Below are 27,750 nucleotides of genomic sequence, written 5' to 3'. Positions count from 1 at the left end.
TTGGTTTCGTTTTAGCTTTCCATTTAGCATGTGATAAGAAACTGACAAATGAATTAAAATAAACTGAACTGAATTAAACTAAGATAAGCATAGACTCTGAAAAATTGAGTGCAGAACTGAATGCATTGTATTGAAAATGCAAGTTAAGGCTATAGATATGATGTATTAATCTAAATTAGGGAATAAAAATAAAAAATATTCAAAGTACCATATTTGGATTTTTAAAAAAATTATAGCCAGTATTCTTTGTTACCCGGAAATTAAAAAAAATATTTTTCCCATCTTAATTTTAATATCTTGTGTCATTTTTTATGTTTAGCCTATATCGTTATTTGTACAAGCAAATATTTTTGCAACTACCATTTATTAACTTTTAACTATATGTTCTAAGCTCACGAGACAGAAATAACCCTAAATAAATCACGATAAATATCATCAAGCGCAGATGAACATTCTCAAAACAACACAAAGATGAGCCCGTGTTATTTTGAGGATGTTCATCTCATTGTGGCTTAAATCCGCTCTCTAAGGTGACCATTTGCATGAAACAGCATATTTGCTTTGCATTCTGGATGATCCGGTGTTACCTTTCAATCGGGATCTTCATGAGGATTATACTGTTTACTCCCTTTCAATCGGCGAATAATTAAGAAGACGATTTTAATTTTTTTCAGAAAACGACGGCTAATTTTCTCAGGATAAGAGAAAATTTGATTGCTTTATGAACACTCACAAACCCCATTGCATCGCGATTGGCCAGTAAAATCATTTAGGGGCCGTTCAAAAAGTACGTACACAAAAATGGAGAAATTTTAACCCCCTCCCCCCCCCCCTTCTTCGTACATTACCGTACATAAGGTCTTACTCCCCCCTTTAGAGTAAGTACAATTTATTAGTCTACCCCCCTTTTTCATAAAAATTAAAATAGTTATGTTTTAAAAAAATTAAATATTTATTTAAAATAATTTATTCACTTAAATTATTTAAACAATAACACCCAACTTTATCTTTATAGGTACCAGAAAAAGTTTCGGGGAAAGTTTGGTGTTTGCAATTTTTTATTTTGCTAGACAACATTTTTTGAGATCTGATTTACTCATTCTGACAAGTGGTCGCCGTGTGAAAAAGAAAATGCAAAAACAAACATATGTATAATACATGAGTAGGAAAAAGTCAAATTTAAACTTGGTGTCTGCTTATAATGTACGTACTTTGTATAATACCTCTCCCCATCGTACAGAACCATACAAAATAACAAATCCCCTCCCCCCCCTTCGGGATGTACGTACTTTTTGAACGGCCCCTTAGACAATTTGTTGGGCATATTGGATACTTGAGTAAAACGCCGAAACTCTTAAATTGATGATTTTGTGCTATAAAACACTCAACAAATGACTTAAACAGGATGCGGCATGATTGCTAAAATTTGCGAATACCTTTTCTTCCGAAATTCAAGTGGTCATTAATTCTGTCAAGGATTATCCATCTATCAATTTATATATTTATCCCGTTTTGGCCTCGCCCCAAATAATAAACGTAGATGCGATGCACCTGTCGATATTGATCACATCATACTCATGTGTCCACTGTTGGCTCAACAGCGCTCCATACTCAGAAAACAACTTGGCATTGGGGCTATGTCTTTCTCATACTGATGGAAACTTCAGACAATCACAGGTTACAATCATTTCTGCAATTCCTTAAAGCTGTTCATCTTCTGTAAACTTCATCTTATCTCTCACTCTGCAATAAGTGAGCTATAAGCGAAATACTGCAAAGAGCTCCAAAAATGTCCGTCAGCCGTCATCATCATCATCTGTGAAGGAATTACACGGAATTTAATGATGCTTTTCAAGGGGTGATTAGTTTTTTGTCCGCTTAACTTATTGGTTAAAAGCTGTCAAATTTTTGTGAAAAAAATTATCTTCAAGAACAAATGAAAATTAAGAAACAACATTGAAATTATTGTCGTATATTTTCTCTTGTTTCAGATATCAGTTCCCAGAGAAGAGAGAAGAAATATCAGCAGACTTTACAATAAGATGACTGTGAATGACCTCTACACTTTAGCGCCAAATGTAAGTTATTTTATAATGAAAAGCTTTAAAAAACTGCGAAGTTGTAGCGAAGAGAGAGCTGAGGAAAAATATAATACGTGGGTTTTAGTTATTCAATAAGTGTTTTTAGAAAGAATATAATTAAAGTTTTTAAGAGAAAAAACTTTAAAGTTACTGGTATTGTCCCAATATGCGATCTACCTGTGTAGTTAGTTTACGGATCAATAGATGGCACTTCGATACAATAGTAGGATAGAGTATATCAGGTAACGGCATTTAATCTTAAGAAACATTAGTGCAGGGTATACCGGACAAATGGGTACCGGGTACTGAGCATTAAAAAACATCAATGTAGGGTATATCAGGCCGTGGCACTTACACTTATAAAAATTACTGCAGGGTATACTGGTCAGAGATACTTATCCTAAAAAAAAGCATCAGTGCCGGGTATGGCAGCCATGACACTTAACCTTAAAAAGCAATAGTGCAGGATATACCAAACTGCAGCACTTAAACTTTTTTTTAAAAAAAAAGGCTAATTCAGCCTTCCCTTATGTTATCCAAGTTAATTTCCAAATTTTTTCTGGCATAGTGAATAAAAAATAATTAAATATTGCAGTGCGTGTGTGTAATCAAACACAAAGACATGCAGTCAAATTCTTCATTGTATTATTATAAATTATTGTATGACCAGAATTAGTCATAAATTATTGCACTTGAATTATTAAAGTTCTATCTTAATTGCACATAAATAGATATAATAAAATTGTAAAGAACGTAATAGTTTTATTTAGTATAATAAAATATTATTAACGCATTACAAAATTACTCGTAAATTTCATATAACGTCGTAATTACACATTTTATAAATTTTTTTTTAAAATTATTAATGCAGACATATTATTCTATTAATTAGGTGGAATGGGAAAAATATTTTAACAAGCTGCTCATGAACCAAATACCAAAAACAGAAGAAGTCATTGTGATTGTTCCAGACTATGTAAAGAATTTGGAAAAACTATTACAGTCAACGGAAAAAAGGTAAAAAAGGTCAAAACATCGTTTACATTAAAGCATTATCTAATAATGAACTTTTAGTATCAAGTATTATTAGTTTCTACATCATGTTTTTAATAATAATATGGGAAGGAGAATAAAAAAAATTGAAGAACAAAACTGATTTTCGGAAACAATGAAACAGAAAAGAAAATAGTGCGAAAAACTTTGAATCTCTCACTGTATCAAAATGAATATTCTCAGTAGATGTTTTAGTAGCACCGAAGAAATGTATAATTTTTAAGAGTGATTTATTCTATTATAATAAAATAATAGAATAATCTGCTTTATTAATACTATATATAATATACCCTCTAAAGTCTGGAACCACTCTTTAACTTTTAAATCACTTCAATTATAGCTACAAACATGATGTCTAGGTCTAGTAAAGAGGTTATGAACAACTTGATAAGATCTCTTACTGCACCATCTTTTAGAAACTTGAGGAGTTAGCTTTCCTAACTCAAAAATTTACGAGATTGGAAAAAACGTGAATTTCCAAGTTGTTGACATTATCTATTTAGTTCAACTTCAAAATTTTTTAATCAATTTAAGACGACGATCATCAAGTTGACATCTTTTGCATCTCATGAAGCACGATTTTTAGCAAAACATTTAAGTGATTAACGAATAACATTTTTGATAGAAGTTCACCTGTGTTCAAATGATTTCTTACAAAAAAAAATTATTATAAATTTTAAAATAAAAACTTAACATTATTAAACGCTTCCCAAATAACGAAATCATGAATAGCTTGCTTGTTTTCAAGTTTAGTTCAGAATGGAGTAAATTTTGACCATATAGAAAAAAAAGTGGTTTTTGACAAGAAAAATTACCATATAAAGTTTAAACTAAAGACAAATTTATCGGCAATTGGCAATTATAGAGAAAAATAAAAGAAGAAAATAGACAAATTAACTCAAAACTGATTGACGTATTTTTGTCATAATATCGTAAAAAATAGCACTGAATTTCTTTCAATACTAAATAAGAAAACTGTTACCTATTTTTAAAAAAATTTATGATTTTAAGGTCTTTCTCGTTAAACTTAATATCGGTACCCCTTAGTTTTGCTATCATTATTATAATAACATTATATTTTAATGGTTTCCAGAGTTATCGCCAATTATTTGATGTGGCGTGTTGTTGGCCAAGCTTTTCCAACTCTTCACCGTGCATGGGGTGAAATCACTCAACACTACAGCACAATCTTAACTGGCAAAGTAAGTCAGGAGGCACGATGGGAACACTGCCTTGGCACACTATCTGGCAGTCTGAGTACAGCGTTGGCATCCCTTTATGTGAAGAATCACTTCAAAGACGGGAGTAAAGATTCGGTAATAAAATTCTAAATAAATATTACTTATTGGTTTATTTACCTAGCCTTCGCCACTTCTAAAACTTAATATATTCCACCCTGATCTCAAGGAGGATAATTAAAGCCTCTAATGACTCATTACACCAATTATCCACCGTAATATTCATTCTGTCAACCTTCGATGTCCACCCACATATTTTTTTTAAAGATAATCGAACTAAAATATGTTCAATTCATGATATACTTGATCGATTAGTTTATTTTTAGTTCAGAGTACTTTGTACCAAGTATGTCTTATAACCTTGAATCTAATCCGTTTTATCTTTCTAACTCTTTATCAAATGAAAGATTTGAAACTATTCACTTTTACATTCCTGGAAAAGAGAGGTTTGAAGATTTTCGCTTTTTATGCATGATTATATCAATTTTTAAAATCGAGAGTTCCTGAAATTGACCTGAAAAATATGAAAGGAATAGTCTTTCAAAATTGCTTTGACATTCTATGGAATGGCTTTTGAGAAACTTAAAGGTGTTCTATACATGATTAGGCTAAGCATATAGTAATATAAAAATTCTCCTATTTTCTGTTTTGTCTAAAAGCATTCTATAAAGTAATTAGGCATTTCAAACATTGACTGTGGTGTAACTAACTAGAGGCAAAATATAATTAGGAATTTGTAACCTAAACAAGAAGTGAAAAGAAAAAAAAATATGATGAACGAAACCGTTCTGTAAGAAGCAATTTTCTAGGTAAATACTGACACACTTTAAAATTAAAAATATATAATTTTTTATGAATTAAATTATAATTCTTTATAACTCATCACAGTTGCAGTAATGCACTTTAACAGCCATTGCCAAAGTCTTTTAGCTGTTAGCCAAATCTCTATCTTTAATTAGGTCAATGTCTATGCTATTGTCTCTCTAATATTAAGCTATTATATTTCTAATTCCCCAACAGAGCTATCAGCCACCAAAGATTTATCATGTGAACTCGTTACGTATGCATTCATACCGAATCTCAAAAATCGAACACATAAACCCCATTTCTATATCCACAATCGTTGAGTAGGAGTTGTATACTACATCGTAGATTTACTTGAAATTAATAATATATTTAATGAACATCATGGAAAACCTATGCATGTACAGGGTGACACAAAAAACGGTAACTTTTATGGAACAGAATCCAGTAAAGCCTGGCAATTGAAACCTTAAGTTTGTTTCTTTTTTTTTTTTTTTTTAAATTACGTCCTTTAAATGCCGTCCTCCGGTACGAATGTATCCTTGAAATCTGATGTTGAGATTCCAGATTCTTCATTGACGAAGTTGTAAAAATGTCCCACTGCGCAGCCTCCAAACTATCCCTGTTTTTTATGAAACACACGCTGTTGCCCGTTCCACTGAACCATGGTTACTAAAATGGCTAAGTGTTTACTTGCTCAAGGTCACTATCCCGCAGTGCTGCCACCTGCTCGTGGCTGCCACCATTCATTTCAAAAATTCCCATCTCTTTGTGTCACCCTGTACTTAAACATAAACATTATTTAAAAAAAATTTACTTAAGATAGAATATGTTTGTTTTTTCTTCTTATTTTAAATTTTGGTTTGCAGCTAGCATTGTGATATATACTTAACAGCCACATTTATAAGAATCGTACAGAGTGTTTTAATACAGTGGTTTCGAACTTCCAAGGGGAGGCAGTATCGACTGGTCTTAATGCCAGAAATGTGATCGTACGTCACTAGAACGACTTATCTATCATAAAATTCCAATAGTTGAATTTTCATACTATCAGTCATTTCGAATTTATAAAATACACCATAAACAATATATAAACTTACAAATAGTTTTTTTTTTATTTATAAAAAGTCAAGAAAATGAGAATTAATAATAATAATTGTTAGTTGTATACAGAGTAAAAAAAATATGTTCAAAACTAACAGACTATGATTAAGTTACCGTTTTTCTGGCTCTATAGGGACTTCAAAAAGCTCAGTAATTTTTACGGATGCGTTTAGTTATAATTTTGGTAAAATTAACATTAAAAGAATGTTTCATAATATAAGATCAAATTTAATAATGTTGTAATTTCATCATGGTACCTTAGTGCAAAGCCATTTAGTCGGTAAAATGTTTTTTTTTTTTTTTTTTTTTTTTTTACTAAATGTGTGACATTAAAAACTAAACTAATATTAAAACCAGAATTTTTACTAAGCCGTTGTCACATAAACAGAAAAAATGCTAAATGAATGCTTTAAATTCCATATATTTAGACTTTTATTATTAGAATTACGATTTGTTTTACTAGAAAAGTAATTACACTACAGTAAGATAATTTCCCCAAAATTATTTTCTCCGTGTACTAACAACAAATAACAATTTTCATTGGCTTTATTGCTGATAAATAGTAATGGCTCTTATTTTCGACAGGCATTAGAAATGGTGAATTATATCCACAGAGAATTTCTCAACATATTGTCTGAAGTTGACTGGATGGATCAACAAACAAAAGAAAGAGCGAAGGAAAAGGTATTTTCATGAAGTTTGTACAGGATTCTTCCCACTGGTTCTAGTATTTTCGTTGATATCTGTTCAAATATTTATTGCCTTCTTTTAGTTTTAACTAGGATTTACCCATTGTTCATATCAAATTAAGCAACTTCTCAATAACAACAGTTTAATACAAAATACTTTAGCTATATGGGGGGATTTATCCTCTGATTATCATCGTGCCATATATTAAATATTAGATTTTCAAGCTACTAGATACTATGTATTATCTGGCAACTGGATTTTCAAGCTTACTAGATATTACGTATTATCTAGCAGATATATTTTAAAGCAGATACTATGTATTATCTGGCAACTGGATTTTCAAGCTTGCTAGATATTACGTATTATCTAGCAGATATATTTTAAAGCAGATACTATGTATTATCTGGCTACTGGATTTTCAAGCTTGCTAGATATTACGTATTATCTAGAAGATATATTTTAAAGCTGCTCGATACTATGTATTATCTTTCAACTGGATTTTCAAGCTTGCTGGATATTGCGCATTATCTAACAGCTATATTTTCAAGATGTCAGATACTATGCATTATCTGGAAACTGGATTTTCAAGCTTGCTTGATATTGCGTATTATCTAGCAGCTAGATGCAACGTATTATTTAACAGCTGGATTTTGAAGCTGCTAGATACTACAATTCAGTTACAACTTCATTAAATGAAGCTTAAGAAGAAAAAAAGATGCTTTGTTTTTTAGAATTCTTCTTGCATAATTCATTTGAGTTTATATCTGTGAAAAAAAAGAATTCGAATGCCTGCAGGAGATTTGTTTTCAGAAGTTTGTTAATATCGCAACAAGAATTATAATGCTTCCAAAAAGATATTCAAGTTACTAGATAATAAGTATATTAAGTAACGTCCACCCTGAATACAATTCTATGGAATCTTTTTTTTAAAACCTCGATTTTTAAAAAGGAAATTTTTTTAAAAAAAATAGTCAGCAAATTAATATTTCAAAGAAAAATTAAAATTGTTCCAAAATTCAGTGAGTAGGTTTTAACAAAAGCTAGAATGAAAACATGAAAACAAGTTTGATTGGTGAAGGAAACAGATAGGAATCTCAGAGAATCATCTTTCATCTCCAGTCTGTTTCCTTCGGCAATCAACTATGTAATGATGTTTTCAGACCCACCTTCTTCAATAAAAATTTGCCGGATTTCGATTTTTTGGCATTTTTATTTTTTCCAGTTTTCAAATTTGTGGTCTCTAATGGGTGGGTTTCTGTAATTTCTTCTTCAGCAAGGATTCTAAAACTGCATATTGAGGGCAGTGACTACGGAACACCTTTACGTTGAAGCATACTAAAAGATACCTACTCTATGCGTAGTTTTCTTTGAATTTAGCTCAATTTAGTTAGAAATTGTATGAAGAAATTAACTTTAAACCCTCTAAGACGGCAAAACTATTTTCTTAACAAGACATTCAATAATTTTATATTATTGTTCCTTTATATTATTTTCTTGACAGTTCTCTACATTTAGCTTTAAATGCAAATAATTCTCACTTATACAAAACCTTAAAATTCTATTGAATACATTCATTATTAAATGATCCGTGTTTTTTTTATCATTTATTATCACAAGTTTTAAAAAAATTTCAATTCTTTGATAATGAACAAAATTTGTCTTCTTGAATTACACGTCTCGTAAAACCTAATTGCAGTTTAGGACATGAAATTATAGGATTTACTTTAATGAGCACATCCATCACATTGGTACCGGATCAGGTAACGGTAATAAGCACTGACATCCTAATTGCTAATATTTTTTACCATAAAATGTTATGGTAAAAAATTGATGTATCGTAATTTTTACTGTAATAACTATATTACTGTAAAAACTAACGTGTAAAATTTTGCGGTAAAAATAAATGTTATGGTGAATTAGATTTTACGATAAAACGGCTTTTGCGGTAAAACGGATTTTACGGATGCTGTACTCAAAATACCAGTACTTTTTACACTAATTTGATCCGGATTATTTTACGTTTAGTTACATTCTACTTCGAATTTGCTTTCTAACTCAATAAACAAATAATTTTTGTTGGAGCATTGTTAAAAATTATGCAGGTACATTCAGATTTTTATGAAAAATTATCGAAAGAAGCATCACTTGGTCCAAGCATTATTTATCGATTAACGATACAACCTTCCAAAAATACGCAATGTTTCAATCTATTATTTTGTAAGCTCATGAGAAATTATATTTTTCTTATATAGGCAGAAAACATGGCCACATACATTGGTTATCCGAATGAATTGTTGGAAGAGTGGAAAGTATCTGACATTTATAATGGGGTAAATAACTTTATTAGTGTTCATCAGTTAATAAATGTTTTATTTTATTGAAAATCAATCTTACTATTTCTTATATTAATTGTCTTGTATATTTTTCTATTAGGGAAACAGTTATTTCTTAATGTCCCATATGGTATCAGCTAAGAAAAGTACTTGCATTACAAGCAAGTAAACTGAAAAATATTTTTTTTTTTTAAAGTTGATAGTTCTATCTTAAAAATTACTTCTTAGTTGACTCTCAATTTATTAAAAAAGCAAACGAAATATCGCTAACTTCCGATATACACCACTCCTTTTCGAATCTAGTAGATTATTGCTAGTTCATTCATATTTCTCACAACAAAATATGGGGATTGTTAAAGCAAAATGATCAATGGTTAGAGTACAGTTAGTGTTGGGCTGACAGGGGGAGGTTTCAGTAGTTTTCATCTCTTTGGCAGTTCAGGAAAATAAGTATTAGTTTCTCTAAAAATTCCTTTCTAAAAACAAGTTTGATACAATTCTACTTGGTTAGAGAAGCCCTTTGTCTTTTAAATGAAGTTTAAATTGACAAGATTGCGGTTATAATCTTTATTTCCTTAAATCTATTTATGTAAGTAGTAAGAGCATTACTGAATATTTCCTAAAAATTATACTAATAACGAGTACATAAGCATCAGAGTAAACTTTTAACTATAATATAATAACGCGAAAAACAAAATCAAGGGCAATTAAATTCTTTTATTCATGCAGCAGTTTTGATGATATGTCATATGCAAGCATAATCATAAGGAATATAAAAAATCTCCGCTACTAATAAACTGAGGGAAGAAAAAAAAAACTATGATAAAAACTACCAGAAAATAGTAAAATTTACCATTTTTTCTGGCTCAATGGGAATATAAAAATAATCGGTAAATTTTTACCATAGTGCTTTGGTAATGACTTTTGTAAAATTAGCAATAAAATATGGTTTTTAAATGCGTGACAAACTTTGGTGCATGTGGTAATTTTATCATGATACTTTAGAGCATGTTGTGAAAGATATTCTGTCAAATTTACTTTTCAGTTTTGTATTTTTTACTAAATATGGGATAATAAAAACTATTATTTTGAAAACCTGAATTTCCGATAAACCGTTACCGGAAATTCAGGTTTTCGAACAGAAAAATTGCAATTTGAATAGTTTAAATTCCGTATATTTTTATTACCAGTTTCATTTTATATACAGTACGATAATTTCGCAGTATTAAAACTTATACGCATTTAAAGCCTTTTTAAAATATTATTTGCGACTAAACTTTTATGCATTTTAATCCATTTTAATAGAGTATTTGCGATGGAACTCATTCGCATTTTAATCCTTTTTAATATAGAATTTGCGATGGAGCTCATCCGCATTTTAATCCTTTTTAATATAGTATTTGCGATGGAACTCATCCGCATTTTAATCCTTTTTAATATATTATTTAACATAGACTTATACACATTTTAAATCTTTATTATATGTTTTTTTTTACGATGAAACTTTATATGCACTATAATCCTTTTCTAATGTATTATTTGCTGTGAGACAGATATGCATTTTAATCGTTTTATAGTATATAATTTGCGATGAAACTTTTTGTGCACTTTTAATCTTTTCCTATATATTATTTGCGATGAGACATGTATGCTTTTTAATTCTTTTTGAGATATTATTTGCAATGTTTCTTTTTTTTTCACTTACTAATTTATACTAAACACCAGTTTTATGAGTACCTAAATTTGAGAGAATGTTTCCCTTTATTCTCCAGAGAAAAGCAGAGAAAACTACTGATTGAAATGTGAGTTTCCATATTCATGTTTGCGAGAGAATGTACAAAACAGCCGCAAAATTTTTAAACTACAATAAAAATGAAATATGTAGATATTTTTTTAAAAATTATTTATGAAAAGTTTTTTATAAATACGATACTTTTTTTTCAGCTTGTCTTAAACTCAACAAGTTATTTCGAGAATGTACGAGTATTGAGGAAATGGGCAACTGATTATGTTCTGTCGCAACTTCGCAAACCCAACATCAAAGGAGAGTGAGTGGTCAAATTTTACATCTAAGACAAACTTTAAATTCTCTAATTTATAGTTTTAAAAAATTGATCTGATTATATACCTTAAAAATCCTTATTTATGGCACACTCACTTTTTGTATACAACGCTTTAAAAAGCAAAGTAGTGTTCCTTTTTCAGTTAATATGTAAAGAGCACATGGATTATCGTTGGAGTTTGTTTACCTTACGAGCTTAAATTACGAATATTATTAACAATGTTATTAAACATTCGTAAAATACAAACAAGCGTATAAATTTTCTTTTAAATTGCGCAAACAGAATAAATGATCGGAATAACTACTAAGTCGAGTGATACCTTTGCTTGCAAAAAGAAACAAAATCTGCGTTGTTTTGTCTGTAAATTATGAAAGATGTCTAAATACGCTATTGAGAAAAAACGAAAGTTGTACAGCTGCTTGTCGTGACACTTTTAATGTCTGTAAAAAAATTAATTCCAGACAATCGCTTAAAAGCATTTAATTTTCCAATCGGAACACATTAACCCCTTCCCTCTCACCCCCGTTAAAATCACGTGTTGAGTTTTCGTTTCATATTTCTCGTGCTCGTGATATTTTCGGGCTGGAGCACTCAAAAGTAAACCTTAAAAAATGCTTAAATATATCCATTGCTTGTGCCCGGAATTTTTTTATCTCTTATTTTACACACCAGGTGGCTGCACTAGACTATTTTTAATGTAACTGGAGATAGCTTATTTTAAACTGGATGTCAGCACTGTCCAAATACGTATATGTGTTTCGTACTCTTATATCAGCTATTTATGCAATTTGTAAATACACGTGGTTTGTGTTCTGTGATAAAATATTTTTTAACATTGAGTACTTTATGGCAGTGTTTCCCAAAGTGTGGTACGCGTACTCCCAGGGGTACGGGAACAGTTTAGAGGGGGCACGCGTTCTTGTGTGAAATATCTTGCAACAAACGAAAATTTTAAAACATTTTATTTAGAAACAAAGCTAAAATCAAAAACAAAATAAAAGCTAAATTCAAAAACAAAGCTAGCCATGAAAATTTACGATATCGTATTTTTCTACTGGCTATTTTTTGCAGAGTTAGCAGTTAATATTGAGTGGTGTCAACAGCCAGTTGTGATTTTTAACTTTTGTGCTTTATGGTAAAAAATACATTTTTTTTTTATCAGTGGTACACAGCGTTACGAAAAATTTAGAAGGGGTACACTAAAGTCATAAGTTTGAGAAACACTGCTTTATGGAGTCATAGCTACATGGACATATGGAGTACATATGGAGTTATAAATTTCACAGTAAAAAAATTTTCAAAAATCAAATATTGCATACACACCTTTTTTATATAATTTTCTTGAATAAAAAATTACGTATTTTTATGACCGTTTTCTTGAAAATATTAAGATTGTTAAGAGGTAAAAAGATTTCATAATAGGCTTCTCCTGCATCGAGACAACGCTTTCAGCCAGATTTCCCACCATCGTTTTTTCGGAATATTCTTCAGATCTTCCCTTCCACAAAGCTCTTTTACCCTGCCAATTGTCCTGAAAGGATGTCTTTCCATTTTTGTTCTCATGCGCAAAAAATAACTGTAGAGTTGTTGGGAAACTGTTCAACCATTTGAATTGGTCAGAAAGCAAAATATACGGATGACCTATAGAAATAAGGCTTTTTATTTACACATTTTTCTCATCCGCAAATTGTTCATCACACTCAATTGTTCAATTCTATTTACGATGTCTTTATGAGAAGAAAGAGTAGTTAATTTAAAATTAAAAATATGTAATCGTGACAGCAGAAAATATTATGGAATAAATTTAAGTACCTATTTAAATTAAATACAAACATGAACGATTATACAATTCATAACATAAATCTTCTTGAAATTACTTTTAAAATGTAGGTTGATTTACATAATGTTTAATTTTAGCTGGAAAAAACGATCCGCTGCAGCAGTGGTTAATGCATACTACAACTCAATTGAGAACAGCATTGGTAAATACATTTCATTTGATTTACAAAATTATCGAGAGTGTTCTACAAATACTGCTCGGAATATCTATCTTTTAAATCATTTAAAAAAAAATCAAGTAGCAAATCAACATTTATGAGATCAATTAATAAAGTTGCTTAATTTTAAAGTCCTGTATATAAAAAGTTATAGTTTTATGTAAAAAGAACTATGCAATTAATTTATGTGATTTAGTTGTAGTGTGATGTGTCTTTTGGCTAAGCATAGCTTAATGTAGCGAGACTTCACTGTGTGTGGTAACTGCCTCTTATGTCTCTCTCTTTTACTACCTTAATTTGAACAGGCTTAACGTGCTGCTTGTTTTTACTCTCTAGTTATGATAGATACAGGAACTCTAGGACAAACAGAAACTGTCTCGTTAAGTCTGAAGTGTCAAAACTCGTTTTTATTGTCTTAGATATAACTTTAGTTAAATTAATAGTTTCTTTTTCGAAATCTATATTTTCCATTAAGTAGATCGTTTTGGATCTCCATCATAGGTTATTATCAATTCGTTTTCGTCATAGATTCCAAAATTACATGACATGAGCGGTATTTATAGAACACCGCATGTTTATTGATTCAACATTTTAGACTTTTTTACTTTTTCTGTTTTGCAGAATTTCCTGCTGGTATTCTACAGGGTCTCTTTTTTGACAAAGATAGGCCGAAGTAAGAAATATTAGCTACCTAATTATTAATAATTTTAACAGAAATTAAAATATTTATGCTGTATCTTACAACCATTTTTCTAAAAGAAAATAATAATGTTCACAATTATTTTTTATAGCTATTTGAATTTTGGAGCCATAGGATTTGTGATTGGTCATGAAATAACTCATGGATTTGATGATAGGGGTAAAAACCAATAATCTTTTGTTTGTTGCCATGGATATCATTTGTGACTAATTGGCTTTATTACAATAAATAATTGAAGAAAATATAAATAAAATTTAATACAATTGTTAACATACAACATACAGAGAGTTCATACAATTTTCATACAATTGAATTATAAACTTACAGAAAAATACTTGAAAGTTTTTTTTTTTTTTGATAGTTTCATACACTTAATAGCATTTAATATAAAAGTTATTATTTTATTCTTTTTAAAAAAAAATTATAATTACTATTATTATTATTAAGTTTTCTCCTCATAATTTTACTTCATTAATTCACTATAAGCTATTAAATATTATAAATTAATTGTAGATAAAAACAATTCTTAAAAGATATTTTTATTCTAAAAAGCTGTAATTGCAAAATAAAAACAACTAACAGAATGAAGTTTGGCAGTTTTTGCACTTGCAGTAAAAAATAAAATTTAAAAAAAAAAGAATTCACACTAGACTGATTATAAAGTAATGTTGAAAAGCCTTAATAAACATTAAAAAAAAAAAGTCTGGAAAATAATCTAAAATAAGCAGGCTTCTCCTAGTGTTGATTGTAAAAGCGTGCAGAAATATCTGATTAAACGTTAATAAATAAGTTCGGGAAATTATACCACAGAAGTAGTGTTAACTTTGTACTTGTAGAAAAATGGTGTAAAACCGTGTAAATAAACACAAATAATTGAGTTCAGGAAATAAGAAAAAAGATGTAAATAGAACATGTTCGAAAATATTTTAACTTGCAATTCGTTACAAATAAAAATCAAAGTAATATAATGATTGCCCCAAAAAAATGGAGACGCGTGATTACACTGCGACTATGGCAGCACCACAGGACAGGGATATAAAGTTGCGGAAGGAGCTGTTCAACGGTGAAAGTTGTTCTGTTCGTAATAGATGAAATTATCAAAAGTAAAGTCGTACTATACATGGATGTGTCTAGATCGGAACTAAGATTGATTCCCTGATCTGAGCACTATCCTATAATTTTAAGTTTCTAAGCCATTCTACAGTACTCTGACGAAACTATGGAAAGTAATCAAAAGGATACGGCCAGGCCTTTTGACACAACAAGTGATCGCTCTCCATGATAATGCCCACCAGAAAGTCTCCAGCAAAATTTCTGTTGGGAAGTATCGGACCAGCAGCACAGTCCAGATTAGTCACCTTCTGATTTTGAGACTTCCACATCTTTGAGCCATTTAAGAGAACATCAAAAGGTACACGTTTCCATTCGGACGACGAAATGAAGGAATCTTTAAAGGACTTCTTACAGAATCAGCCACAATCTCTCTACAGCAAATGCATAAACCTAATACCTAAACTATGGGACCTGTGTTACCATGGCGATTTCTTTTGACTTTTAAAAAACGTATCATTGTCTTTCAGTTTGTCTGCTTTTTATTTGGGTGATTCTTATAGTTTAAAATCTGATAAATATTCTGATATCGGCCATGGTATTATAATTGCATGATGATTTTAAATTTTAGGTTTATTAATACATGAAAATACTTAGCTGAATATAATCTTCTTGTTTATTTGCACAGGACGCCAATTTGACAAAGATGGTAACAATTTGAATTGGTGGGAGCCTGAGACTGATTTAAACTTTAAAGAAAGAGCACAGTGCATCATTGAACAATATGGAAATTATACAGTAGGAGATGAAAAATTACTTGTAAGTTTATGGTAGATTTACCAAATAGTTATTTCTACAACTATGTTATTAAATTTCGGTTCATCTGAGACTCTTCACATCATATAACTGTTTTCTTACGATGACACCATTGTTGAAAAAAAATTAAAATTTTATTCTGGCAATGAATCATTTATATTTAAAAAATATATATATAATATTTTAAAAAAATACATAATATTTTTAAAAAATACATAATATTTTAAAAAATATCTAAAAAAATATTTATTGATTTTAACATTAATTACAAAGCTTTATCAATAGATTACAAAAGAAATTTTTTCAACAATGTTTGGCGATCAAATCATTTTTGGAAAAAATTACCATTTTAATCTAACAATGAACCATTGTTATTAATATTTTTAAAAAATATCTAATATTTTTAAAGATTAATTACAAAGCTTTATCAATAGATTACAATAGAAATTTTTTCAACAATGTTTGGTGATGAAATCATTGTTGGGAAAAAATTACCATTTTAATCTAATAATGAACCATTGTTAATAATAATTTTGAAAAATATCTAATAATTTTAAAGATTAATGACAAGGCTTTATCAATAGATTACAATCGAAATATTTTCAACAATGTTTGCTAAGTTGCAGATTATAAATCTAAGTATAAACTTTTATTTTTATAATGTGATAATGAAAACGAAGTTTTAACAATTAGATTATATATTTTTTATTTATCAACACTGTTTGTCAGGTTTCAAAATATAAATCTAGTTTATATCCTTTATTTTTAATTAAGGATAACAAAGATTTATCATTAATCTAATGATAAATCTTTGTTATCCTACAAATCAGAAATCCACAAATTAGATTACAAATCACAATTGTAAATCTTTTACAATATTTAAAGAGTGCAAATGATAAATCTCATCTGTTTACAATTAAATCTCTCAATTATTTTTTTTCTTCCATGAAATGAAAGATTTTATATCTCACCATTATGAACTCCTCTTACAAATTAAATTAAAATATTTGGTTAATTATTATTGTTTTTACGCAAATATTAGCAGACATTAATTTATTAAATTTAAATATAATTGACAATGATTTAATTTTAAATTATAATTGAGATTATAATTTAAAATTTTTATTTAAATTCAAATTATTAATCAAAGTGAAATCTTAAACTGGCGGGATTCAAATTTATTATATATTATTAAAATATGCAAGATAATACTTCTTTAACATCTAACATTTCAATATACTTAATTTTGTCCGTGAAAGATCATTTATAATTACTTGGTAATAAATAACGCATTTAAAAATTACAGTTTCTTCAAATAACTGCTAACGAAACAGATGCATCAAAATTTTAATGAAATTCAAAAAGAAAGCAAAATTTTAAGTTACAATTAAAATATGTTTTTCTACGAGTTTAAGCATTTAAATTAAAGTTATTCATTTTCGTGTACACTTAAAAATGTAACTTCCTTTTTTTCTACATTTAAAAAATAAAAATATTTATCTTAAAATCATACAATTTATGGAATAATTCAAAAATTGATTAATTTATTTCAAATCAAATTTATTACAAATTTTTATTAAAAAAAAGGAAATAAAATAATAAAATAATTTGCTAATAATAAGAAAAAAACTGATAAAGCATGTCTAAATATTTCCGATACACTGTTCATAAGTAAATTAAAGTACTATTTCCGATAATAAAAAAAATGACTGTATAATGATTCTAGAGATATTCAACGATTTTTAGAGTTATGCTAAAAATAAGAAGAAGCTAAAATAAACATCTTTTTCTGTTTACTAGGAACTACTATCATTATGTTTTATCATTTTATTTCTTTTTAGGTGAATGGCATCAACACGCAAGGTGAGAATATCGCAGACAACGGTGGCATTAAAGAGGCATTTAGGGTACGGCAACCCCGTTTTTTTTTTATTTCGATAAATATTCGATTCTGAAAGGACTGCAATAAGTTATTCATGACAAATCTGACAAATTGATATTTCCTCATCCAGACAGTTTTTCCTTGATCAACGCTCGACGTATTTTATTTAATTATTTATTGCCTATTATTAATACTTTTGGGAGAATCAATCTACAATTTTTATTTTATTTCTGACTGGCTTAATACTCGTTCTACGTATGTGGCAAAGAAAAATCGTAAATAATAAATGAATCGATATTAATAAGAAACTACAAAATCATTCACAAAACCGGAAATCATGTACCAACACAGTTATAAAATTTAAATTTAAAAAACTATGAAATCATTCACGAAACCGTTATGCATATACCAACACAGTTATAAAATTAAAATTTAAGAATTTAAATTTTTAATTAAATTTAAATTTTCTACTTATGTAGTAAAGAAAAATCGTAAATAATAAATGAATCGATATTAATAAGAAACTACGAAATCATTCACAAAACCGGAAATCATGTACCAACACAGTTATAAAATTAAAATTTAAGAATTTAAATTTTTAATTTAATTAAAGAATTTTCCTTCCTTTTTATAATAATTTGTTACATTTTTTTGACTTGTGAGATCAAAGGATGTTTTTGAAAAGTTCGAATAAATAATAAAATATGTAAATAAATTGATAATTAATAAAAGATGAACTCTGTTTAGGATAATTTAGGCATTGAAAATGAGGCTATTGGTCACGAGCATAACAGGATAGTCAAGATTTAACTATAAATATATCATTTATTTTTTTAAATTTAAATTATAGCTGACTTTACAGAATTTACATTTATAAACACACGTTTCAAAGACGTAACTGTGAACAAATTAAGCATGTAGTTTCAGACAGACGAATTCAATGACGACATGCCACCCATGTTGATTTTACTGTACTTAGGAGGCATAAAAAAGTTAAAGATAGGCAATTATTAACAAATACACAATGAACTCCTGATGAATTTGTAATTAAGTAGAGCTGTAAGTTGAAAACATAACTGATGTTGCCTATGATTCAAGCAAAAACGATACTTCAGTTATGCGCAGTAATTTATTATCATCATTAGTTACACATATTTTTTTTTATTTAACCTAAAAGTCAATTATAATAAAATTCACTTTCATCTACAAAACTTACTATATTATTATCTATTAAAAAGATAATTAGGAAAGACTAACCGCCCCCCCCCCAATGTACTAAGGAGATGCATCGAAATAAGCACAAATAAGTGGCGGTATGTTCCTTGCCTTAGCTGCTCATTTTCTTGAAGGAAAGAAAAACATGAAGGAACTTTAAATATACGATTTTTTTGTCCTTTCGTGATTTTTTTTTTTATTTATTCTTTTTTTTTTTTTTTAGTTATTATTCGCTTTTACATTCCTCAGAAATATATGCAAAATTATGAAAGTTTGATACATCAATAAAGTATCGATTTTTTTTCTCAGTATCGATCTTTTATCAGTATTTCTAAGTATCGATCTCAACAAAATAAGAAACTGCATTTTTTGAAATACTATTGCCATATTTATAAATATTTCTTTCTTAATTTTCAAAGTAAGAAAGAGAGACACATTCACAGATCTTAATACGTATTTATAGAATTATCAAAAATAATGCTTAAAAAGTGGCACATTAGGCGTCGGGGGTTTAAGCGAAGAAAAATCATAAACATTGTCAAACTCTGGCAAATTCCCATTTAGGAAGACTGAATTAAAAACATCAAAGTCTGATTGATTGCTGGATGAAATTTTAATATGTTTGAGTTAATTGACTTTTACCGTCTCTCAGTTTTCTCAGGCAAATATGCATGTTTTTAGCATTGTATACTTCGTTTTTATACCGTTTTTCTTTTTACGTCACTTAAATATTTACTGATGGAGACCCTTAATGTACGTACATATTTAGAGATAGATGGGTATTTTAATTCCTTTTTGACAAGGATTCTAAAAGTATATTTTAAGGGTGGTGATTAAAGAAGTTGAAAGAATTTTAATCTTTATCTTAGACTATGTCAACCTTCATCTATCAAAAGGTACCGTTTTGATAGAATCAAGTTAACATGTCTTATATACTAGTGATTTCGTATTTAATATTTGTAGTGGTAGTTACGCCGCATTATTCTCCTTCCAGAATTTTATCTGTGATAGAATTCGATGAACGATTATCACTAGTTAATTCATGCTGTTAATACATATAGATAATTTTGCTCAATATATTTTCTTATAGCATTTCGCTCATTTTTTTATTTTTCCTTCATTTTTGTTAATAGCATTTCTCTAATTTTTTTTCTTTTGTTTTTTTTCGGGAGACTTTATTTACTTCAACGGATTTTTTTTTCTTTGAGCAGTTTATTTTAAGCAAATCAACTGTTTAATGTGGGACCATCCATCAATGTTGGCAAGTTCATATCACGTCCGGGTCACCATTGAAGGAATTTTAATTTTTATCAACCTTCATCTATCAAAAGGTACCTCTTGATAGAATCAAGTCAACATGTCTTATATACTAGTGATTCAGTATTTAATATATGTAGTGGTAGTTACGGCACAAAAATAATTGCATATAAATTTATCCATTTTTTATATATAAAAAATTATAACTGAGCTGTGGGATAAACGCAAAAAGAATACTCATAATATTTTTTTACTTCTATTTCTATTGATTATTTCTATTGGTTCTATTGACACGAGTGTTTTTAGTTTTTCAATAAAATACGGCGTATTTCTCAAACTGTTTTACCCTTTCCGTACTTTTCAAGAACTCAGCATAATTCAGTTATTACGCATGTGTTTAAAACAGTTTTCTTATAATTTTATATTTGAAAAAAACATTTAAAAACTGAATTTAGTATCTTTTTTTCCAGGCTTACTTGCAATGGATCAGAGATCATGGAGCTGAAGACTATCTTCCAGGAATAAAATATTCTCCAACTCAGCTATTCTGGATAAGCGCTGCAAATGTACATTTTGAAATTCATACAGATTTAAATACATTGTTATTCCAATCTGTTACATAAAATACTTTTACATTAAGGGGTCACCAGAAGTAGCTTGGACGTATACTTGGACATTACGTAATGCTTGTTTTATAACCGGTATTGAACAGTTGACCCATTTCTGAGTTTACAACTATCAGTATCTATAGTTGTATCTCTATATGAGTTTACAACTATCAGCAATTTCGAACCCAGCCCAAAAGACAAAAGAACTCCTGGATCAAGCGTTGTGTGCAAACAAGCCTTTGTGGAAAACTTTTGATGGAACTAACCCACCCCACATTTGCGTTACATATGTGTAGGAAAACTACAAAAACTCCCGATTAGACTGATTGCAAAGGGATTCTGTCCCATGATCCGTCTACCCCTGAGGATATTTTACGTCAGCACTGTTCTTGGTACTAGCCGCGTGAAAAATTCATATCAACCAGCCATAACTGGGATTCGAACATTGGTCCCCTCATTTGGAGGCAAGCACTCTATCCCCAAAGGCACCCCAACTCACTTAGTGCTTATTTTTTTTTTAAATGTATATTTTACAACCGTAATTGAACAACTGACCCAATTTCGGGTTTACGACTGCCATCGGTCAACTCCGTAGCCTTGTAATTTTGAATCTAATCCAGAAGACAAGAAAACTACTAGATCAAGTCTGGGGAGAAATTTGCTTTCGGGGAGGACTTTTTGATGAAACTAACATGCATCTGCTTTACACTGAGAGGAAAACCACGAAAATCTTTCACTCTTAGCCTGACGACAAAGAGACTCTAACCCGTGATTCGTCTACCACTGAGGATATTTTGCGTCAGCACTGTGGTCGCTGCGAGCCGGGTGCAGAATTTGTATCGACCAGCTTTGACTGGGATTCGAACCCGGTTCACCTCTTTGGGAGGCAAACAATCTATACCCTGAACCACCGCGGCTCACATATTGCTTATTTTATAACCATCGTTGAACAGTCAACTCAATTTTGGGCTTACGACTACCAATGTTTAACTATTTAGCCTTGTAATTTTGAATCCAACCCTAAAGACAAGGGAACTCTTGGATCAAGTATTGAGAGAAAATATAGTGCTTATTCACATAACATGAAAGAATTACTACCAATACCATTTTTACACATCTACAAAGTGACCATCTTCGGTCTTAATGCGCACGTGATTTCATGATGAACGTCATGTGATTCGGACACCAACTTATTTTCCAGAGGCGCTGTAACTAAGGGAATAGAGTGCTCGTCTTCAAATCAGAAGAGCCAGGTTCAAACCCCAGCATTGACTGGTCATTAAAAGTTCTGCTCCCGGTTCTCACCAACTAAAATGCTCGTGGCATGCAATGCTCTCAGTGATAGACGGATCATGAGTAAGAATCCCCTTGCTGTCGGGCTAACTGTGTGAGGTTTTGTGGTTTTCCTCTCTGTGTAACGTAAATGCGGTTTGGTTTCATCAAAAATTTCTCCACAAAGGCTTGTTTGTCACAGTGCTTGATCTAAGATTTCAATCTAAGAATCCAACATTGATGGTTGTAAAATGAATATTAGGTCGGGTGTAAAACGCCGGTTATAAAATGAAATAAGACCTTCTTTTCAGGATGAATCAAACGATAAATATATCAAGTTTAAGCCGGGTGAATAAGGTGGCCTTTCTTGCGGTGCAAGAGGGCAATGAAAACGTACTTTGCTATTTTCTTGAGTGCTTTTTGCTCTGATTGCTGCATTAAAATCCTGTTGAAAACTCCATTTTCAGTTTTCAAGAAGCTCCAAATCACCTTCTAAAATGAATTTACGCTCCATTGAGATAAAAAAATATTTGACTTTAAACAATGTCCAATTTATTCCTTCTCACTCTGTATAAATAATAAGCAAATGCGATTCATGTTATAGACTGTTTTACGACTTATTGATGTTGCTTTTGGAGTCCATTATTAATTTCAAACATTATATTTTATTTTTAGGTATGGTGCGGAAAGTACAGACCAGAAGTATTGAAATTGAGAATTATGACAGGTTCACATAGTCCAGCCCCTTACAGGTAATTATTGTCACTTGCCTATATTTTCAATCTATACTGAAATACTACCCTTGCTATTGCTGCTAATTCTTTCGAGATAAATATGACGTTTTGAACATTGATACAATAACCAAAAATCATTTTTTTTATTTGTTGTAAATCAAGATTTAATGAAAAATGGTTGTAGTTATGATTTAGGTGGACTGGTTGAGGGGTTGGAGCCCTAGTTTCTCTATCTGGTGACCCAGGTTTAAAATTTCGCGATGACTTTGCACTTCTGGTAACTGTGACTCCTTTCATATGCCAACCACAGTGTTGATGCTAATTGTCTCTAGATAGATGAACAATATATTCGAGTCCTCTTGCCATCGGGCCAACCACGGAAGGTTTTCCTGTCCATGTAATTCAAGGGCTGGTTAGTTTTACTCCAAAAATTCTCCACGAAGGCGAGTTTTTTCCTTTGCTTGATCCAGGAGATTCTTTGCCTTTTGGATTTATAGTTATAAGACTACGGAACTTCGATTTTACAGTAAATACGGTATGGGTCATGGATCGGTGGTTCACTGCTGATAATAAAATGAAATATTAATTTCCTTCTCTTTCCCTAGGGCAAAATTCTGTTCATTAAAAATCATATTTCATTTATATTCGATTTGTCACTTTTTTAAACATTTTGTGTTTCAGTGCTCCACACACTGCAATCAGTTTGACATATTGTCAGCAATCATGTTCTTTTAACAAAGTTAATCAGTGGGGGGTTACAAACTGATATTTAGTGAAAAATATCACTGATATATAAATACTGACGCTATTTTTAAAATCGTCTGCAGTTTCCTTTATAATAATGGCGCTAAGTGAACCAACTAGAAAATTCTGACCGATCCAATAGGATACCTGCAAGTGACGTAGTGTGGGTATCTCGATCCTGATTGGTCGTTGAAGCGTGACATTTGTTTACGTTAGCAACGTAAGCCTGTCAAGTATCAATTCGCTTAAGTGACACATTCTAAATTCTTCCACAAATATTCTTTATCAAAGATTTCAATTCTTTCACTATATATTTATACTATATATTTTCACTATATACTTAGCAAAGAGACGGGCACGAAGCCATGTTTAAACAATCTAATTATGCATCAAAGTTACCAGGTACACAAAACAAAAATGCGTCACGGTTGCAATAAAAAACATGAACAAATAATAAATCTAAGTTAAGTAAAAGAAGTAGACCAGAAAGAATTGTATTTCAACTAATTCGATGTGCTTTACGGCTTTGTATTTAATTAATTATCGTTAATTAACATTTTAACTTATGTAGAGAGACTCAGGTCAACTTTAATAATCCATTTTTCGGATAAAGATTAGCTGGCATGACGTCATAAGTCACATGTACACCGAAGAGCCATTACATTATGACCACCCTGCTAATAACATGTAGGACCACCTTTAGCCCTCAAAACTGCTAGCACCCGCCGTGGCATTGATTCCACAAGATGCTGATAGGTAGTCTGAGGTATCTGGTACCAAGCGCTCACCAACTGGTCCTGCAATTCTCTCACGTTGCGAGGGGTTAGCGTGGCAGCACGAATTTGGTTTTCCAAGTTGAACCACAAATCCTCTATTGGATTAAGGTCAGGTGAATTTGGGGGCCGAGACATGACTTGAAAGTCACTGGAATGTTCCTCGATGATTCGACCCTTATGACATGGTGCATTATCCTGTTCGTAAACACCATCCCCCGCAGGAAAAAACAGTTGGCATGAATGGGTGAACCTGGTCTGCAACTATGTTCAAACAGCTTACAGACATCAGGGATTGTTCTATGAGGATTATGGGTCCTAATGTGCCCCATGAAAACAATGTTCCTGGGCGAGAAACCATGAAAACCTGGGTGAGCTCATTGTTATAGATGGAGGGTGGTCATAATGTAATGGCTCTTCGGTGTATATGGGTCTATAGGTGACATGGGTATGGAAGGTCTTATTCTTGAAGTGTAAGTACCGAATTGTTATTTTTGTACGATTTTTAAGAGACTGGGCAAAAATTGCCCCTTTCACTTAGTCTCCAAATTTCAAGACGCTGGCATAAATGGTTCAGGACTTATAAGTGCAGACAAACTCTTTATTTTATTATTATAGATGATTAAAAAGCATTTTTTTTATTTTTTTATTTTTTATTTTCAGGGTGATCGGTCCTTTAGCGAACACTCCTGATTTCGCAAGAGAATTCGGCTGCGCTCTGGGAACGCCAATGAATCCTGTGAAAAAATGCACGGTATGGTGAAATATTTCGTGCCGTCCAAATAATTCCGCATCGTTATCATTGCGTTTAGTTCTAAAACCTGTGATCTAAACGCCTGCTTCTTAAGACGAAAAAACTTCTACAAAAGAACCATCATTAGTTAGAAACATGTTTTTATCTTAGCGTATGGCAATGCTTGTCAATATTCATATCATTTTTGTCAAACGTGAAGCAAGATGAAAGAATTTTAGTGCTGCCATCTATTAACTTTAATAGAAAACTAATTTTGTCTTGACTTTTGAAGAAACTTCTCTCTCAAATGTACTTCAAATGTAATGCCAACTCTTGCTTAAAAATAATATGTTTGGAAAACATATTTATGATCTCATTACGAATGAAACAGAGTAATATTTATGCATGTTTATTGGAGATATGTGTGATTTGAAGGGGAAAAAATCCATGTTAAAAAAAGAGACGATCTCATAAAAAAACCTATTATGAAAACATGTTTGCGAAAATTTTTGTTGGGATATTTTTGTGAGTGAAATTTTCTGAAAAACTGAATCAGAAAAGAACTGTCTCCATTCATGTTTCAATTATGGAACAAAGTATGTCTCTAATATAGTACTGAAAATGATTGCTGTAATTTCAACTGAAAATGAGTGTTAAAGACTCTTTATGTTTTATGTATGGTACACATAATGTAAAAAAACATTAAAAGATTTTATATTAATATTTGTGATTATAAATATAATATGAATGCAAAAGTAGCCAGGCACTGGGTGCCTATAAATAACATCTTTTGACAACCAACTATTCATTGTTGGTAAGAAAGTATAAATTAATATCTGTCTCAAACAATTAATTTGCTTCATCTACCTCGTAGCTCTGCATCTCCCCTCTGCATGGTATGGCATTGTAATAATATTATTAAAATGCCATAATAATATTATTAAATGCTATAAGGTGCCCAAATAGCACCTAATGTTAGATAACATCAGAAAATGGGCAAAAATCTAACGTTATCTTACACAACTTCTAATACTAGAAAGATACAAGAGGTCGCTGTTTGCTCTTCATTATGGGTCATTCTCACAAAAAGCTGATTTTTTCAGTCTCTTAGTAATAAATATTAGGAAATACAGCAGATTTCTTAATATTTTTCTTCATCATTTTTCGTAAAGTTCTAACTAACAAATCATATGCATTTCTGCTAAATGTATTTAATATTTCATTCTTATTTTTTAATAAACATAACTTCAAAATCCTCTCCGTGGACGCCCCTACGTCTGTGACACAAAATAATTTTAAATGGCTGTTAAACAATTTAAAAGTTATTTTAATGATTTTTGTAGTTTTACCTAGTTAAATGCTTATAGTAACTTCTTATTTAATATTTTTTTTTTTTAAATTTATTTTTATAAAATAAATTAGTAGTAAACTTTGTCCATCAAAAATGAAATCTCCCTCCATGGACAATTAATATAGTTCTTTAAATAGGCAATAAAGGGCAGCATATGCGAAATCCCTATAAGACAGCTTCTGGGAAAGGTAACCATTCCATTTTCTAATGTTAACTATCAGTTGTTTTTGTTCTCTTTGGTGTCAGTTTTGGATTGTTGTGTTCAACTGGGGTTTGGCAAAGTTCTCACCGTATACTCCGTGGACATCATAAAGAAGGTAAGAGAAAATTATTTTATTTTTGATAGATGAATTTTAGATTGCAAAAATAGTATATTTAATAAAACGAACTGTCCCATTTTTGTAACTTTAAAATTTAAAATCAGTAAAATTCAAGAACTAGTTTTTGTCTCCTCCGTGGACATAACAAGTCCACGGAGGAGAAGACACAGTCTATGGCAGAGACAATGTGTTAGATAACCATTATGCAATTTGAATAATTAAAAAGCTATTTTATTTTAATTGATATTTTTTAAACTGGAACAAATGTGTTAATTTGTTTGTATTTTTAAAGAAAATCAATTAAGTTTAACTTTTTCTTACCGGCGAAGTAAATATTGGCAATTTTTCTAAATAATTTCTGTGATGTTTAAAATTTTTTTTCTCTTCAAAGTTTAAGAAAAAAAGGGCAAAACCAAAATGTAAAAAAAGAAGGCAATCAAATGTTCAAATGCAAAAGAGAAGGGAACAGAAAAAACTTAGTATGAGACAAGCTAGACAGAAATTAAAAGAAAACCCTATATTGTTTGAAAAAAGTAAAAAAAAAAAGAGCAAGAAACTTTAAAATTGTATCAGAAAAAGATTTAACAGAAAAATCGTGATTAAATGTACTTAAATTTCTAGAAATTGATAGAGCAAGCCGTTTGTGCCCAGGGAAAAAAGAAGCAATAACAAGAAGAAAAGAGAAAAAACTAAAACGTTATTTGGATGACAGTATGTTTAACTTGCATAAAATGTTCATAAAAGAGTACCCTCAACACTTAACTTTCATGTGGAGTCTGAATTTTTATTTCAATAGTCTTTACATTTTAATTTATTAATATTCAACATGAGTTACTTAAAAAATTGTACACCTAAGTAAGAAATGGATGTTTCCTTTCATAACAGCATGATTGTTCGGAAGTAGCTCTATCTCTTTTAATGAAATATTTTAT

General features: G+C 30.3%; 1 protein-coding gene across 1 annotated transcript in view; it reads left to right on the top strand.

The window, feature by feature from the left end:
* The window catches only part of LOC107443070 (neprilysin-2), a 102,989-nt gene extending 77,121 nt beyond the window's left edge, over nt 1-25,868 (top strand). The window contains exons 8-21 of the mRNA XM_043046407.3: nt 1,992-2,078; nt 2,974-3,098; nt 4,228-4,450; nt 6,866-6,964; nt 9,223-9,300; nt 11,248-11,351; nt 13,284-13,348; nt 13,985-14,036; nt 14,155-14,222; nt 15,802-15,932; nt 17,771-17,836; nt 20,754-20,849; nt 22,839-22,915; nt 25,078-25,868. Of these exons, the coding sequence (XP_042902341.1) occupies nt 1,992-2,078; nt 2,974-3,098; nt 4,228-4,450; nt 6,866-6,964; nt 9,223-9,300; nt 11,248-11,351; nt 13,284-13,348; nt 13,985-14,036; nt 14,155-14,222; nt 15,802-15,932; nt 17,771-17,836; nt 20,754-20,849; nt 22,839-22,915; nt 25,078-25,177 (1,371 nt within the window). The 3' untranslated portion in view covers nt 25,178-25,868. The remainder of the gene's footprint in view (nt 1-1,991; nt 2,079-2,973; nt 3,099-4,227; nt 4,451-6,865; nt 6,965-9,222; nt 9,301-11,247; nt 11,352-13,283; nt 13,349-13,984; nt 14,037-14,154; nt 14,223-15,801; nt 15,933-17,770; nt 17,837-20,753; nt 20,850-22,838; nt 22,916-25,077) is intronic.
* Nucleotides 25,869-27,750: the final 1,882 nt, after the last annotated feature.

The sequence above is a fragment of the Parasteatoda tepidariorum genome, chromosome 9, assembly GCF_982258835.1.
Source record: "Parasteatoda tepidariorum strain Cologne lab strain chromosome 9, Ptep-v5.0, whole genome shotgun sequence".
NCBI lineage: Eukaryota > Metazoa > Arthropoda > Arachnida > Araneae > Theridiidae > Parasteatoda > Parasteatoda tepidariorum.
This window is presented reverse-complemented; position numbering and strand designations above follow the sequence as displayed.